Source organism: Ictidomys tridecemlineatus, chromosome 4, assembly GCF_052094955.1.
Source record: "Ictidomys tridecemlineatus isolate mIctTri1 chromosome 4, mIctTri1.hap1, whole genome shotgun sequence".
Classification (NCBI taxonomy): domain Eukaryota; kingdom Metazoa; phylum Chordata; class Mammalia; order Rodentia; family Sciuridae; genus Ictidomys; species Ictidomys tridecemlineatus.
Window position 1 is genome coordinate 206,699,442 of NC_135480.1, and position 16,389 is coordinate 206,715,830.

General features: G+C 53.5%; 1 protein-coding gene across 6 annotated transcripts in view; it reads right to left on the bottom strand.

Annotated features, from left to right (window-relative positions):
• Ak8 (adenylate kinase 8) overlaps positions 1-16,389 on the bottom strand; it is a 109,815-nt gene that overhangs the window by 70,088 nt on the left and 23,338 nt on the right. For all 6 annotated transcript variants that reach the window (XM_078048527.1, XM_078048528.1, XM_078048526.1 and 3 more), the window contains 4 exons: positions 8,438-8,519; positions 7,898-7,969; positions 6,902-7,102; positions 3,502-3,633 (listed from right to left, as the gene is read on the bottom strand). In XM_078048527.1, coding sequence (XP_077904653.1) covers positions 3,502-3,633; positions 6,902-7,102; positions 7,898-7,969; positions 8,438-8,519 — 487 coding nt within the window. The remainder of the gene's footprint in view (positions 1-3,501; positions 3,634-6,901; positions 7,103-7,897; positions 7,970-8,437; positions 8,520-16,389) is intronic.

A 16,389-nucleotide genomic window follows, 5' to 3' on the forward strand; every position in this document is an offset into this window, starting at 1 on the left:
GACAGCTCTCCCTAAAGTGCTTAGGGCCTTGCACATGGCTCAGGCTGGCCTTGGACCTGCCTCAGCCTCCTGAGTCACTGGGACTACAGGTGTTTGCCCAGCTTAAAAATAGACTTTTTTTCAAGTTTTCTTTGTAGTTGTAGGTGGACAGAATGCCTTTTTAAATATGTTTGTTTAGTTTTATGTGGTGCTGAGGATCGAACCCTGTGCCTCACACGTGCCAGGCAAGTGCTCTGCCACTGAGCCCCAGCCCCAGCCCTACAAAATATTTTTAACTGAATGATAATGAAAACAAAGTGCCCCGAAGTGGGGTGAAGAGGAGTGGTGTTCAGCAGGAACTCTGTGACGGCAGAGTGACAGAGGCCCTGTCCATGGCCGCCTCACTCGAGCTCACCCTGTCAAGACAATCCTGGAGCAGTGTCCCCTCTCCCAGGGACTCTGTCATGGTGTGGATGTGATGTGTCCCTAAAAGCTCCCACGTGAGACGATGTGAGAAGGTTCAGAGGGGAAATGATGGGGTGTGAGGCTTAGCCAGTCAGTGAATCGACCTCACGGGCATGACCTGGGTGGTAACTGAATGGGGTGGGGTGTGGGCGCCGTGGGTATACATTCTGCGTCTGCTCCCCTTGCCACACCCTTCAGCCCTGAAGTTGGGCCTCACTCCGAGCCCAAGGAACCGAGCCACCTTCTATGGACTGGGACCTCTGAAACCATGAGCTCCCAAAGAATCCTGCCTCCTCTAAAGTTGTTCTTGTCGACCTTTTAGTCACAGCAGCAAAAAAACAAAACAAAAAACCGACTAAAACAGACTTGAAGTCGAGAAAGAAAAAAAGGGTCGTATCCGTGGTCAAGATGTTCAACTAAGGCAAATGTCTTCCTGCGGTGGGATTTGATGAGGGCTTTGGAGGGCCACAGTGGGGGATGCGAAGGAGCACGCGCTGGCAGGCCGGGCTGGGCGTGCAGTGGGGGCCTTGTCCAGCCTCGCTGGGCCTGCCCGCCTGGTCTCCTGCACACTCCAGCTCTCCTTCCTCCACACCAGTCCTCTCCATGTATCCAATAAGGTGCGCGGCATTCAGTAGATGCCCCATAGGTGCTATTAATATTAGTCCAGGGAATCCCTCATGGTTGATTTTGACTAGAAAATTCTGCTTGTTATAAAAACAAGCAGATCCACATTTCGATACACCACTCCACGGAGACAACCAGTTCCCGGGTGGAGGCTTCTTCAGATTTTGCATGTGCATAGGCCAACATGCTTTGTGTTTTTTGACAGGGCTGAGTGAACTGCCTTCCGCCCCCTCTTCCAGCAAGATGTTGTATCACTTGACGGTTGCTTTTCGCAGGGTGTGAGGGTGCCTCTTGTTGTCCCCATACGGGGAGCACCTCAGTGGAATCCAACCCTAGGCGTGAGTCACCAAGTGGGCGGATCTGCACAGTGAGCATCTCAGTCAGCAGTGACTTTTTCCTTTCAAAAAGTTGTACGCATTTGTATTCCCACCTATTATAAAAGGGGGTCTTTCGACTACGTGGCGGGTTCAATGCTGGGCGGCTTGCGTGTTTGGAGGTGTGCTCCTCTGACTTAGGACTTCCTCAACGTGGAGATTAGGACCACACCAAGTGGCCCCAGAGGAGCAGACAGTGCCCAGAGGCCTGGTTCCCCCAGGCTTCTGCGGAGAGCCCTGAACGGCACGGGGCTGTCTCTTTGTACCCAAGGTCCCTTCAACTGGTTCCTTGGATCTTCTGATGTCCCCTATTTATCAAGAACACCTTTGGGGAAAGCGAACTTTCTGAATTAGTTTTCAAATGCTCCATGACCTAGAGTCCCATGAGGGACCCTCACTACAAAGCTCCACGAGCATTTCTATTTTCATTTTTGGAAAAATTTAGGCAGGTAATATCATCTCTTCACAACTGCTGTGCTGAAAGCAATTTAGATTTTTAAAAAAATGCCTGAGCGAGAGTAACTGCTAGGGGAATCGCAGCACGAGCCGATTACTCAGAGAAAGCCGGGTGCTGATAAGCTGCTCCTGTTGTTCTCAGGTCCGCCCGCTCTGCCACGAAGGCTCTTGTGTCCTTCCACGCAGCAGAGAGTGTGGACACTTGGAGGAGCACGTGGGTGCGGCCACAGGTAGCCTGCCGCTCATCCTCAACCACCGCCAGCTCCCGTTCCTACCTGTCCCCAGCCATCCCCAGCCACTGCCACAGACTTCTTCTTGGAATACTCTTGATATATCAAATTGAAAGAAGGAATGATTTGAATAATTCCATTTTTCCAAGAAAAGGTAAATGCAGCTGGGTGCCGTGGCATTTGCCTATAATCCCAGCAACTCAGGAGGCTGAGGCAGGAGGATCACAAATTCAAAACCAGCCTCAGCAACTTAGGGAGGCCCTAAGCAACTTAAAGACACTGTGTCTCAAAACAAAAAATAAAAAGGGCTGAGATGTTGCTCAGTGGTTAAGCCTCCCTGAGTTCAATCCCTGGTACAAAAAAAAAAAAAAAAGTGGATGCAGAGAATGTACACGTTATCCTAACCAAATCTGCAGTGTAACTGTTCAGTTCTCCCTCTTGATTTTACAGGTGTGACTTTTGTCCTTGATTCCTGGCTAGTCCCTGAGGGTCTGGAATTTCAAGTTGGAGCAAACCTAATTGAAAAGTATTTTTATTCCAACTGTGATTCTTTTGGGTGCTATATGTATGAATATATTTGTGCATGTGTATGTATTCTCTCTATAGATTTGTATGGTGTGGATGTATAATTTGGGGGTGTGCATATACATATTTATAAATCTGGGGGTGCAGGTCCCGTGTTCTCTTGGTACATAAAGCAGAGGTAATGCAGGCTGGCTGTGCAGCATGGGGGTGGCGCCTCGTCTCCCTCCCTCCGCCCCTCACTGCACCTCCTACACTCGCCTCCTCCTTCTCAGCCCTTGATCCTCCTGAACACAGGCCGCCATTCCAAGACCGCCTGGGACCACCTCGGCAAAGACCTGGAGAGCTGATTTCAATATTTTCTCTCCTCCTGGTAAAATATTTATTGAAACTGTGCAGAGCGAGAAGTCTTCCTCTGGTTCAGAAATTGTTTGCCTGTAAACACCCTGACCTGGGTTGGGGGAGCGGAGGAGACGGGAGCAAATAAATCAGCAGCAGATGCCTATTAGGAGCCGAGGCTCCCGGCGAGCCAGCCGCAGGGCTGCAGGAGAGCTCCTGGGCGGCAGAGACACCAGCCAGCAGGCCCAGGGAGACAGAATGATGACTGGAAACGTTCCGGCTCTTTGGGCTGCGGACACGTTTTTGCTGGTTGATGTCTTTATGGCAATATTCTTCAGGAGGAAAAATCTTATACCTGTAAAGATGGACTAGCTGGAAATTGTTCAGAGCAGAGAGCAAGAAAGAAAACTGATATGGATTCTTCCTGCCCTCCACCAGCCCGTAAAATGAGGAAGCTTGGGGGGCAGAAGGCAAAGAAGGCTCTAGAAGCAGTGCTGCTTCTGGGCACTCACCGTTGACAAGGCCATATTTTTGGGCCAGGAGGCCAGCCTGCAGCCTCTTCCCGCTGCCCATGGGCCCCAACAGCAGCACCCTCGGGGTGAATGGGGCATTGGATCGATGGCCACTTTGGACGAAGGTCAGAGCTGGAAAGAGAAATGAGGATAATAAGCCCAGACCCTAAGGGGAGGGAAGCCAGCTCACAACCCCTCTGCATGGCTCCTTTCGTGGCCATCAGTATTTCTCTTTTATGGCACCATAGAAACCTTCGGTGCCCCCGGATCTGCAGGAACGAGCCCCCACCTCCCCCGCCTGGGACTGCCCTGGAATTGCACTAGAGCCCACACAGGCGGCCGCTGGCCTGCAGGTTGAACTGGGGCTGGGTGTGCTGCACAGGGAGTTTGGCTCTGGCACGTGACAGGCTTCCAAACTGCATCCTGGCTGAGCCTCTGACCTCCAGCCCTGGGCCAGGCGGGTCCCCCAGGGGAGGTGTCGGCTGGATGTCAGTCTCAGGCTTTGATGAACGCGTCAGGCCATGCGGGAGGCTCCCGGGCAGGGACTTCTAAAGGACTTGGGAATTGGTGGAGAATAATCTGCGCAGCGGCACTCCAGTGACACCAACTTTGTTGCAAGTCTCCAAAGAGGCGGTGGTGAAACAGGTCACAGGAGTGGCAGAGACGCACCCCTGGCATTTGATGAACAAAGACGTGGAGAGGCAGGGCCGAGCACTGCTGACAGGAGACCTGCACCACAGGGGCCCTGGATGCGGAAAAGTCCCAGGGAAAAGCACTGAACATCAAACAGGCCATCTCCCACTCCAGGACACACGAGGGGGGCTCAGAGAACAGGCTGGTGGGGCTGCGAAGAGCAGGCTTCCGGGCGGCCCTGGGGAGTTGCCTACCAAAGGGGCCAGCCTTGATAACAGGGCCTCCCCACTCGCCTCACTTCTTGCAGAAGCATCAGCCTGTCCCTGCAATGCCAGCCTCGGGACCCTGACCATCACCGGTGCCATTGTCCCACCAGGGGATCCCGTTCTGGGCAGAGGCCTGAGCCAGCATGCCACTCTCAGGAATGTGCCCCCAGAAACCATTTAAGGTCCCTGTCTGGGGTTTCTGAGCCTCCGCACATGGAAGCTGAGCCACATGGCTCCTTGCTGTGGGGTGTCCTAGGCACTGGGTGGTGCTGAGAGGCAATCCTGGCTTCCACCCACAATGTGCCAGAAGCACGACTCCATGCTGTGCAACCAGAAACTGCTCTCAGACAGTCAACTGTTCTCCCTTGGAACCTGGGGGCCGTGGGACAGAACTGCCCCTAGTGAGGATCCTTGGGCTCATTTGGGGATTATTTTGTTGGATGGATCATCAGAAACATCACCAATCCCCTCCTTAGAACTAATGGCACAGGAAAGTCAAAGCTGGCTGTCATCATCGTCACTATCACGGCCAGCATATATTAACTGCTGAGCTAAGCACTCTGTAGTCACTCCCTCATTTGAGTGGCCCACAATCCCACAAGGAAGGTATCATTCTTGTCCCATTTTACAGATGCGGCAATCAGGCTCCGAGACAACTCTCCAAACCCACCACCATGGGCACCATTTCCCCACTGAGAGCCCAAAACTCAGCCAGGGACTCCAGTAAGGCTCTCCTCAGACCGCCCGTGATCCAGAGCCTCTGAAAAGCACCAAATGCTACAGGCGAGGCCGCCTGCTTACAAATGACGCTTAATTTACAGTAAATAACTAAGTTAATTAGAAGTAATGATCCCCCAGACGGTCTCGCCATCTGATTATTCTTTTTAAGAAATATGTGGTTGCTGGGTACACTGCAGAGAGATTAAAAAAACAACACAGAGAGAATTCTGCATTCCAATTTCCAATTTATCTCTCCGCATTATTAATTAATAATAATTAATATTCAGACACTCACATTTTTATTTACAATTCCAGGCATGAATTCTTTATGAACAATCATATGAACTTTTAAATTTAATTAAGTAATTTGGAAGTAATTAATGTGTAAATTCAAAATCATGGCATAAGATAAACATGGCGATGTTTATCTTAAGAGTGCAGAGTATTTACTACTAAAGACCCTTCTGAGATGCAAAGCACTGAAAATTATCAGCCTGGCATTTCTGAAAGCACCGTCCTTTTCCAGACACACGCCTGGGGGCTGCTGGTGCCTCTAGACGGCATGGCTGTTCCAGAGACTGCAGCAGGACAGGGCAGTGGGGGGACAGCGGGAAGCACCCAGGGGCTCAAACCAGGTCTCATGGCGATAAACCTTTCTTTAAGGAGACCCGAGGGAGCAGGTGAGAAAGGACGTCACCAGCCGTCTGGTGTCCTCAGTGTCTGTGTCGAGCCTGTATCGTGTCGAAACAGACTGAATGCCTCGGTTTCCAGGAGTCGGTGGACGGGGAGAACTGGGTTTTGACACAGCAAGACTTTTAAAAAATCATAACACAGTTCTGGGGACAGAGTGGCTCTGCCTTCCCTCTGCCTTCATAGGCAGGATGCTGAACCGCGGTGACCATGCTTGGGAAGGGCACGGAGAGCTTCCTCACCAGCCACTGGGCCCTCCTATGGACACACCACTGGGGACCCTGCTCCTGGGCGGGGGGCATCTTATGCATGGCAAGCCCCAGGCTCAGGGTGTTAAGACCGAGGCCAAAGATGGCAAAGCCATGTGTGCTAGGCAAGGGGTCGACCACACCGGGGCTCCGGCAGTGCAGAGGGCAGGCCCTCCTCCCTTGGTGCCCATGGTGGCACACGTGGTGGCCCACCGCTCGGGATCATGTCTGGACCTCTGCTGTGCTGTGGACGGCAGCACAGTGCCAGGAGCAGGACGGCTCTTCCCTGCTCTGAACCTGAGGCTTGGTTGTGATAGTGTTGTTTTTTTTTTTCTTTTTCCCCCCCTTTTTGCAGTGCTGGGGGCTGAGCCCAGGGCCTCGCACAGGCCTGGCAAGCACTCCACCACGGAGCATGCCCAGCCCTCGGTCCCAACCTCCATACGGCGGCTCTTCCTTCTCCTTCAGGGTCAGGTCCAGACTCTGCCACCCCATACTTCACCTCTCCTCCTCCCACCTCTATCTCAGTCAAACTTCCCACGGGCTAGAGACACGACCATGTCCAGGTGTAGGACACAGATGCTGGCCCCAGTCTCCCAGTGGGGCACTTCAGGGACCCTGCACACACTTGCTCTGGGCAGGGGAGCTGGACATCTATGACTTGACTCCTGGAGTCCCAGCACCCCTAGGCCATGGGCTACTGCCAGATGGGTGATGCTGACACGCACAGTGGGCCTGGGCCTGGGGCAGACACGCACGGTGGGTGGGCCAGGGCCTGGGGCAGACATGTACGGTGGGCCAGGGCCTGGGGCGGTGCCCAGGGTGTGACTTCCCGTTTGTGTTTACCCTGGTAGAAGACGTCTACACATGGCTGGTCAGCGTTGATGGTCTTCAGGATTTTGGGGTAGGAAGGAAGGATCCTGATGATGTTCCTATGATACACCAGCAGTTTCTGGGCTGTCTCCAGCTCTGAGACGCCCTCTGGCTCTATCAGACGGTTCTGGACTTCAAGTTCCGGGGGCCAGTCGAAAGTGGTGTGATAGATCTCTGCACAGAAAGAGGAGCAGTTACCACCTCCCCGAAGGGCTGCTGGGGGGGGGGGGGGGCGCTGTGCCTGGATAGGGCTCTGCCCTGGAGGCCCAGCTGGTGGTTGACTGACATCCCAGGGCCTGAGAGCGCCGGGCCTGCTCTCCTTAACGCAAGGATAAGAGTCACCAGGGTAGGGCTGCCGTGAGTTTCTGAGCACTGGGCCCGGGCCCAGCTGATAGGCCTGCAGACCCTCACAGCAATCATTAAGTACCAGTGAGAAAATGAAATCTCACAGAGGTATCCCAGGTGGTACTGCTGGAGAGGGGCCACAAAGCCCAGGTCTATCACTCCCTGTCCCTGCCTGCCCAGGGTCCTCCTGTGTTCACGACCCGTCAGCAGGTCCTGGCCTGTGGCACCTGCCAGTTCCCAGGTAAAACACATGCCTATTCACCTGCGACCACAGCAAAGAGCTCAGGTGTACTGCTTCCCAGGGAGATGGAGACAGGCCCCACCCCTGGTTCCCATGTGTGGCCCTGAGCCAGGAGGGGAGCTCAGCAGAGTGGACTCAAAGCCTGGGCGCCCCACATCCACACTTGAGTCTGGTTCTACAGCAAACAAGCCCCTCTTCCACCTAAAGGTCTCATCTGCTGAAGTCCCCAGTTTCCCAGTGTCGTCCAGCTCACAGCCATACTCTGCTGGTCCGAGTCACCTCCCACTATTCTCAGATGCCCAGAGCAGGGTGAGTGCGCAGGGAGTGAGGAGTCTCCAAGTGTTCTGGAAACCCACGGGTGTGGGGCGTGGAGACAGCCCTACCTCGAGTCTGAGGGTCAATCCTCTTCCCCAGGTTCCTTTCGATCAGCACAGTGTCCGGAGCACTCAGCACGACTGGGCAGGGGAGACAAGGAGCAGACGCAGACGTGCTGGGCAGCTGACCCTCACGACCAGTCCTTGCTCTATGCTTCGTTGGCTGCTCCCACCACCACCTCCCATCCCCTGGAACTCCTAAAGACAAGGTCTTCCCAGCACTAAGTCACAAAGGGTATCCTCTCGGGACCCAGGACAGCCCACTATCGACCCGCCCCAGCTAACAACCTTCACGGACATAAATAACAGCATGACCGACATCTTTGTCTAGGTGCTTCTGCCACATTTCGAATGGCTCACTCCCTAAAGAGCTTCTCAGATAGGGGGTTTCAGGCCCAGGGAACCCCAAGGTGAGAGTAAACCGCCACCTGGCTTCATGACAAGTGGCCCTGTGCCCGGGTCTAGGGCTGCATTTAATTCAAAACATCTTTTTCTTGTGGGTCCCCAGACCTTCCTGGGTGGTGGCTGGGACAAGGATGGGGTACTCACTGACGTGCCTGGGGGCGATACCCAGGGTCTGGATCACCAGTGCCTGCTCCCGCGTCTCGGGGATGCCGTCCAGGATCCAGCCCTAGACAGAGGAGGTAAAGGGGCGCTCGTCTCATCTGTTTTTAGATTTTTAAAAATTATTTTTAAAAGAACATAATAACTTTATGGAAGAACTGGAGCTTTTCAGACAAGGAAACGAATGTCTCTGATAACGGCATCGCCTTCCTCCACAACTCCTCTCTTCCCCCCAAATCCACGTTTACGGTCATAATCAGAATGTGTGCCCCCGCCTTTCTTTTTCAATGCTGGGGATCCCACCCAAGGCTCATTCACACTGCCTCTGAGCGCGTCCCCAGCCCAACATGCACTTCACGTCCTGATTCTTTCTACCATGCATGAGCGCGACCTCGAGCGTTTTCCACATTGCAGCGGGTCTCCATTGCCTCCATTTTTGGTGGCTAAACAATGTCCATCAAGTGGGTGTGCTGCCGCTACCTAGCCATGCCCTCCAGCTGGACAGGTCAGCTGCAGTGTCCACCAGCATAAGTCACACTGTGACAGGCCTCTTGTGCACATAGCTCTTCTCACACTTCCAATTCTTTCCTACAGAGTTTCAGAACATGCAGAAAAGCCGAAGTAGCACTGCAAGTCTCCAGGAACACCGGGCACCTAAAGGCACCACTGAGACACTTGGGCTTATCTCCTTTTCCTGAAAAAGGTCCTTTTTTCCTAGGGTGGGAGGGAAAGAATCACACACATTTTGTGATCTGTTCCTTTCACATGGTAAGAACATGGCAGGAATGTTTTGCATGTCACCAAAGGCTCCTCCCCAGAGGTTTCGGTGGCAGCCTGAGCTGACCTGCTGCATGCTACCTACGCCAATACTGTGCTCGTTGGGTTTGATGCCACTGTTTCATCATTATTAAAAAACGCTGTTCATATGTTGTCTTGCTGAGAATCAAATATCCTCAAGGTGAATTTCCAGAAGTTGACGCCTTCTCTTGTGGCTTTTGACATATTTTGCCATACGACTCCACAAAATTGCCTGGCCAGTTTATGAGTTCAATGGTGGAACCCCTGTTTCCCTGCATACGGCTAATGTTGGGCATTAACTTGAAGGAACTCTGTCCAGCAAAATATGCCACTGCTGCTTTAATTTACATTAGCAAAGTTCAATATTTTTCCGTGTTTATTGGCTATTTAAATTTTTTCTTTTCTAAAATGTATATTCATGCTATCAATCATTTTTTCCCCTTCGGATTTCATCCTTTTACTTACTTATAAGAGCTCTTTACATATTAAGAATTTTAATCCATTTTGGCAAACACCACCACAAATCCTCTGAGGCCAATGATATCCTCAGGGTTTTCTGTGGTTTGTCTGTAGCCTTTGAATTTTGTGTAAGGTGTTGTTTTAACACACTGGCTTGCAGCCAAGACAATTGCTCCTTTTCTCTTTGGATTCTGGCATTGTGTGGATGTATAAAGAGATCTTCCCACTGCAAAGCTAATATTCGCTTGCATTTAAACCATGTTTTCTTATGTTTTTACTCTTTACACTTAAATATTTAAAAGTGCATGTTTTCTTTTGTGAATGGCACGCAGCTGTGACCTGTTTCCTGTGGCTTGCCAGCTATCCTGACCTCATCTGTCAAAAGTCTCTCTGTTCCCCTCCAAAGTCTCTTTTGTCATAGTCTAGATGCTGATATGACCTTGGCTTTGGCCTCTTTCTGCCTGTAGATGATTAAACTGTTCTTATTTAACCTTTGAAATGATTATTGTTTTATAATTTATTTTTATGACTAATAGAATATGCTTCCCTTCCCATTTTTTCAAATATTTTTTCTTCCAGGAAAGCATCAAAAAAATTTGTTTGTCAAGTGCCAAAATAGAAATTCTGGGAGGATTTTTGAATGACATTAAATGTGTGGATTAATTCATGAAGAACTGACGTTCTTACAGGATCAAGTCGATGCATTATCTTCCCATTTGCTTAAGCTGTTTTCTATGTCCCTCAGCAATGTTCACATTAAACAATTTCTGAAGGCCTTTCAAGTCCCAGGAGTCTAGAGTTAGACGCACACACTGTTTAATGCTTGGGGCTCGATATCCAGATAAATCAGCAAAGTGAGCTCTCAAAGAGTGAAATATAAGAGCAGATCGCTCCAGTCTCAGCTCCGCAGAGCAGGGAGCCCGGCAGGCAGGCGCTGGAGAGGAGGTTTGGGATGCAGGTTCCCCAAGAGAAGCACCTGTCAGAGACACCTCCCTCAGGCCTGACACCTCAGGACGGGGGGCGGGGTGCCGGGGCAAGTCAGACTCAAGGTCACTCACACCTCACACCCCAGGACCTAGAGGACACAGGGCAGGTGGGGTGAGAGGTGTCGTCTTGCAAAAACCAGCATAGTGCCCGCATTTCTATTCTACTAGAGCATTTAGGTTCCAACAGCCTCCACTGACTGCTGAATAAGAAAAGTTAACGAATTTACAGCATCGAGAGCGCTGGGAAAAACAGACAGGCTCTTGTGAAATTCTTAACCCATATAGAAAGAAACACACCATCACAAAACCCCTAGTTTCTGGAACTAAAAAAGCAAAGTTGCTTTTTTAACAGCCCTTTCCTTTCAAATCCTTGTCACAGCCACGGCTCAGAGAAAGCAAACTGCCCAGGCGAGCCCCAGAAGCCTGAAGTACGCTGTCCCCTCCGAGAGTTCCCTGGGTCCTACAAGCCCAACCAGCACTTTCTGAACGACAGCTCAACCCAGACCCTGATTTTCCCTTACGTGGAGGGGAGGAGTTAGCCCTGGGTTGCTTCCCCGAACACGAGGACAGCAGGCTGTGTCCACGACTATTTGGAGCTGGAGGAACCTGGGGCTCTGGCCTTGCTCAGCACCAAGCTCTGCTTTCCATCTTGCATTTCTGAGCAATCTCCATAATCACCATGAACTCACAGTGGACGTCACCTGTGGGCCAGAGCTTTCAGAGCATCTCTCACCAAGTCCTCGCTGGAGAAAGAGGGACTTCCAGCCACCAGGAATGGGCTGCCAACTGCAGGGCCCCCGATTCACCTGGTCCCACGGGCGTCACTGAGTCTGAGACGTGGGGAGGAGGGCGGGAGCTCTGAAGTGAGCCCCGTCACTGGCTCTCAGGTCTGCTTTTTTTGACCTGGGGAGGTGGCACAGTCCCCCAGGTGCCTGAGGAATGGGGTTCCTGGGGACCCGCTGGGGCACACCCCACCCTGCTGGACAGACAGCGCGGAGACTCTTCTCCCCTGTGCTGGCCCAGGCTGGCCCACTGCAGTCCCCCAGGAGGGACGGAGCCTTGACTGGGGCTCTGTCTCAGGATGCATCCATCCTGGGGCATCCGTGCGTGAGATGGAAGGCCCAGGCAGGGCGCTCGGAAAAGGCCTGTCCCAGAGCTTCTGTGTTTAAGGAGGTCTCTTGCCCAGCTGCAAAGCTGACTGCACTTTCCAGGGAAATGGCAATTTTGGCAGAGAACACTTTAATGGCTGCAAATCCTGGCAAAGCAAGAAGTCATCAATCAGCAAACAGCATCCAACGACTGCTATGGTGGGACACCAAGACATTTGAGACGAGCCTGCATTGCTGGGTCTGAGGGTCCGAGGGCCGGAGTGGCTCGATGTGGAGGTATCAGTCAACCCTAATTAGAACACATTATCCATCTTCCTGACACTTCAGTGAGACGTCTGTTCCGCTCCGAGCCGCAGCTCTGTTCGAGCAGGTTAATTGATATTCTGATGCCTTCGCTCACCATACCCCTGCGGCTCGGTTCTGTTTCATCACACATCAAAAAGGCCGTATGCTCAGGGCACTCGCGCACCAGCGCAGAGCTGGAGGTCTGCACAGCTGCAAGGGGTATGGTATCACAGGAGGGACAACACTGAGCAGATGTCACAGATAAAGAAAAAGAGGAAGAAAGAAAAGAAGCCAGCCAGCCTAGGGAGCTGGGCAAGGCCCAGCGGAGCACGGCCTGGCGCGGCCCAGGCCACCCTGCGTGGTGGGACACTGGCCTTTTCCGCCCTCCTGACTGTTATTAAAGGCAATTAGCAACTGCGCACAAGAAGCCTCTGCTGCCCTGGGGGCCACTGCCTTCTGATGCATGGCCTTCTTCTCCTTCTGTCTCCTACCAATGCCAGAGTGCAGGTGCTCCTGGGGTTGCCCAGCTCCACCAGGGCGAGGCCCCTGGCTCCCGCAGAGCTCCGCCGGCCCTGCCCATCAGAGGCATCCCCTGGAGCTGCAGGCTGAGTCCCCGCACAGTGCCACGGGGGTGGTGACCTGGGGGTGGAGATTGCCTGCACCGTGGGGCCTTTGTCAGGTAAGATGAGGGTCACTTGAACACAAGCACTGCGGGACCACAGCCACCTGATAACGGAGGCTGCTACGTAACTAACCAGCAGGCCGTGCACACAGAGCAGACACACTGGGCAAAGGAACCTTCCCCCAGGTGGGACAGAGCCGGTGGTGCAAGCTTCCATCATGCTATGCAGAATGGGGTGAATCAAAAACTTAACAACTGTTTACTTCTGGAATTTTCCACTTAATATTTTGAGGCCACAGCTGGCAAGTAACTGAGGTCTGAGACAAGGAGGGATGGCGGTACCCAACTACCCCAGAACCAGGTGCTCTGACTTATCCAAAAACACGACCAAGCTTGAAGAAACACACCTTAGAAGATCAAGTTCGGGATACTGAGCCCTTCTAGACGACCAGCAAGAATGTTGACCTTCAAATTTCATCTCAGACAATGTGTGGCCCCTGCCTGCGCTCTGCGCTCTATGTGCATGCTGGCGGCAGGGTGTCTCCTCCTGAACTTGCCCCTGGGGCCTCTGACTCTTCCACCTGGCGAGTAGGAGCTGGACGCTTAGGTCCCACCTAATGCTGGGGAGAGTGGCACAGCTGGTGGCTCTGAGCCTGTCCAGTTTCAATCACTTCACCTCTCTGACACTCTGCCATTCCCTGGACATTAGTGCTTACCCAAACCTCAGGCTCCACCCTGCATCTCAATCTTCTATTTTCTGCCCTCATGGCACAGAGAGGGGTCACAGGACGACACAAGCCCACGGAGCGACCCACGTGGTGTCTGCTGCTCAGCTGCAGATAGGCGTCCACACATGCCGCCAGCCGCGGCCCCAACGTGAGGCCCAGCACGCCCACCCCAGGGCCACGTGGCTGGACGCCCTGAGCTCTGCCCTGGAGGCCCCTTCCTTGCTGCCACGCCATTCAGACCTCCCGTTCTGGTCCTCTGCGGTCCAAGTGCACAGCCCAGGGCCTCAGCAGAGCAGTGGGTCAATAAAACCGCACTCCTCTGAGGATGCCGGTGACATCTATGAACCTGTGAGCGCCACACCAGTGGCAAGGAAACCCTGTGCCCCCACGTCAGCGTGGTAAGAGTGATGTGACTGATGCCAGACCAATGACACCACAAGGAGAAACAAAGCACACAGCTGTGGGTTCCGTGGGCCAGCACCGGCTCCCGCGCTCGGCTGACATTTCCACTGTGAAATATGACTTGCTCTGTGGCCTGGAAGCATAAATCTGTGAACAACACGAAAAAAAAATAAAAAGAGCCTCGAAACACACCAAGTAAACTCAAACTGTGGCCCACACTCGTGTGCTCCATTGTCTCCTTATCGTGGAGTACTGAGTCTGCGCTGCAAATGAGATCTAAAAGAAACCAACCCCTGAACACGAAGCGCAGTTTTGCATTCCATGCACAGCAAAGGGAACACCCCCAGCTGCCACGAGACTTGGGGGGCTGGGGAGACCCTGCTCCCGGCCTCATCAGAGACTCCCCTGATGGGGAGTCGGGAGACCAGCTCCGACGGGCAGGGCGCTCAGAGCCTGCGCTGAGGGTGACGCTCTTGGCTGCAGGAGGGGGAGCAGGGAGCCGCGTCTGACCCTCAGGCATTTCCAGAAGGGCGGTTTTTTCTTTTTTTTCTTTTCAGCAACAGACATCTTCCTCCCAGTGATGGGTGGGTGTCCGGTGTGGTGGCCCCTGACTAGAGGATGGGTATGACTTGCCATCAGCCCTCTGTTCTATCTTGTCCCCATCGTGGCCTCAACACTCGTCTGTTCTGTTAACAGGACTGCAGGCCCCAGGTCATGGTTTTGGATGCACTGAGTGGAGGCCCCCTTCCGTGGCTCCTGCAGCCCATGCCCCGCAGCACAGGCTCTGGGTTCTGCCCCTTTGCCTGCAATGGAAGAGTAGGAGACGGCGGAAGAGGTGCTGCAGATGACAGGAATTCATCCACCAAATGCAGACACTGACAGTGACCTCATGGGCTTCCAACCAGCAGGTCCAGCTTTCGTCAGTCCAGTGGGTGACTCTGCTTGGGTGGCGGCTCAGTGCGTCATGGCCAAGGAAGAAGAAAGGGAAGAGGCATCAAGGAGACCCAGGAGAGGTGGAGCACCAGTGTCCCCGGGGACTTGCCGGGTGACTGCCTGAGCCTGGGAGGGGTGAGCCAACATGCCTGCCGCAGCTTCTTACATTGTGCTCGTCCCCAGCTGCAGGGAGAGAGGCTCAGGGGAAAGAAGCCCTCCAGCTGTGGGAGGTCGAGGCCTGCCTTGTGAGGTTCTGGAAAGGGGCTGGGAGGCTTGCTGGTGGCCACCAGCTGAGCATGAGCAAGCGGTGGCCTTCCACTCCTTCGTCACCCCAGCTGTCCAGTGTAGGACAGGGTCTTAACTCTGTCCAAGTGGACCTCAGGGCCTGGACAGTGCTGAGCACTGCGCTTGCGTTTTCTCATTTATGAGGAGCGAGTCTTGAGGGTCACGCTCCGCAGCACCCAGGGTCCACACCTTGTCTGTGAGCCTCCGGGCACTCCACACAGAGGAGCCCCGAGGTCGGAGCAGCTCCCGCCACTTCCTGTGCACGTTCCCCTGGCTGCTGTCGGCCAGCCCAGCTGAGAGGAGCTCAGGCCGATGGGCGGACGTGAGCGGAGTGTGGATCCCAGAAAGCCACTCTTTTCAAGTGTGGAGCAACACGACGCCACCTCCTGACCAGCCGGTGCCACTGGGCACAGCCTTGCCCATGTCCCTGTGCTGGGACAGAAGGAACGGCCGCCGCCAGGGAAAACATTCTCCCTTTTCTCTGAGACACATAATTTCCAGACTGTGACTTTCCAATTCAGTCTGGTTCTGGTGACAGAGAAATGCTTGTGTCAGAGGGCCTCGCATAGCTCACAGGGGACAATGGAGCCCCGCCTGGCAGCCAGTGAGCTGAGAGGACAGCCTTGGCATGGTGGCTGCTAAAACGACCTGCGGTCCTGGCCCGCTGGCCTCTGAACTCAGCCACATCCCCTCCTCCACCCAGGACTTTCCCGTTTCATAAAAGGTCTAATGTAGGACGATTTCTAAAGACGCTTTTCAAAGAGATATCGATAAGATAAACTGCAGTCCATCCGCAAGGCAGGATCACTTTAATTTAATGTTTTAAAAGTCAGCATCCTGGTGGTTGATCCTTGTCACAGTCAATTAAAGGAACAAAGGGAAAGAAAACAGAGGGTGCCAACGTGGAGCCCAGCGCGGGGCAGCCCCGGGAACCAACAGGAAGAGAACAGAAGGCTCTGCACATGCGACAGGCTCTCCAGTGCTCCAGGCCCAGGCCCCACGGGGCAGCCCACGCTCAGGGTCCAGCAGTTGAACTTGATCAAGGGATAGGACACCAAAATCAAGTGCGAGACTCGGAAACAACTTGAAGATGGAAAGCAGGAAGTCACTTGAGCGTCTCCACGATTCACGGGAAACCCCAACAGGGGGAGGCCAAGGCCATCTCCCCAAAGCCACCTGGAGACAAATGTGCGTCTCCCATCGAAAGCCTCACTGAGTGCTTTGGGTCTGACTGCATTGTTTGCTGGATTTTAAACACCATCCTCTCCCTGGACCAACAGCAAATTGGACAGGATTTCATTGCCATGGTGATGCAGAGCTGGGAAGTCAT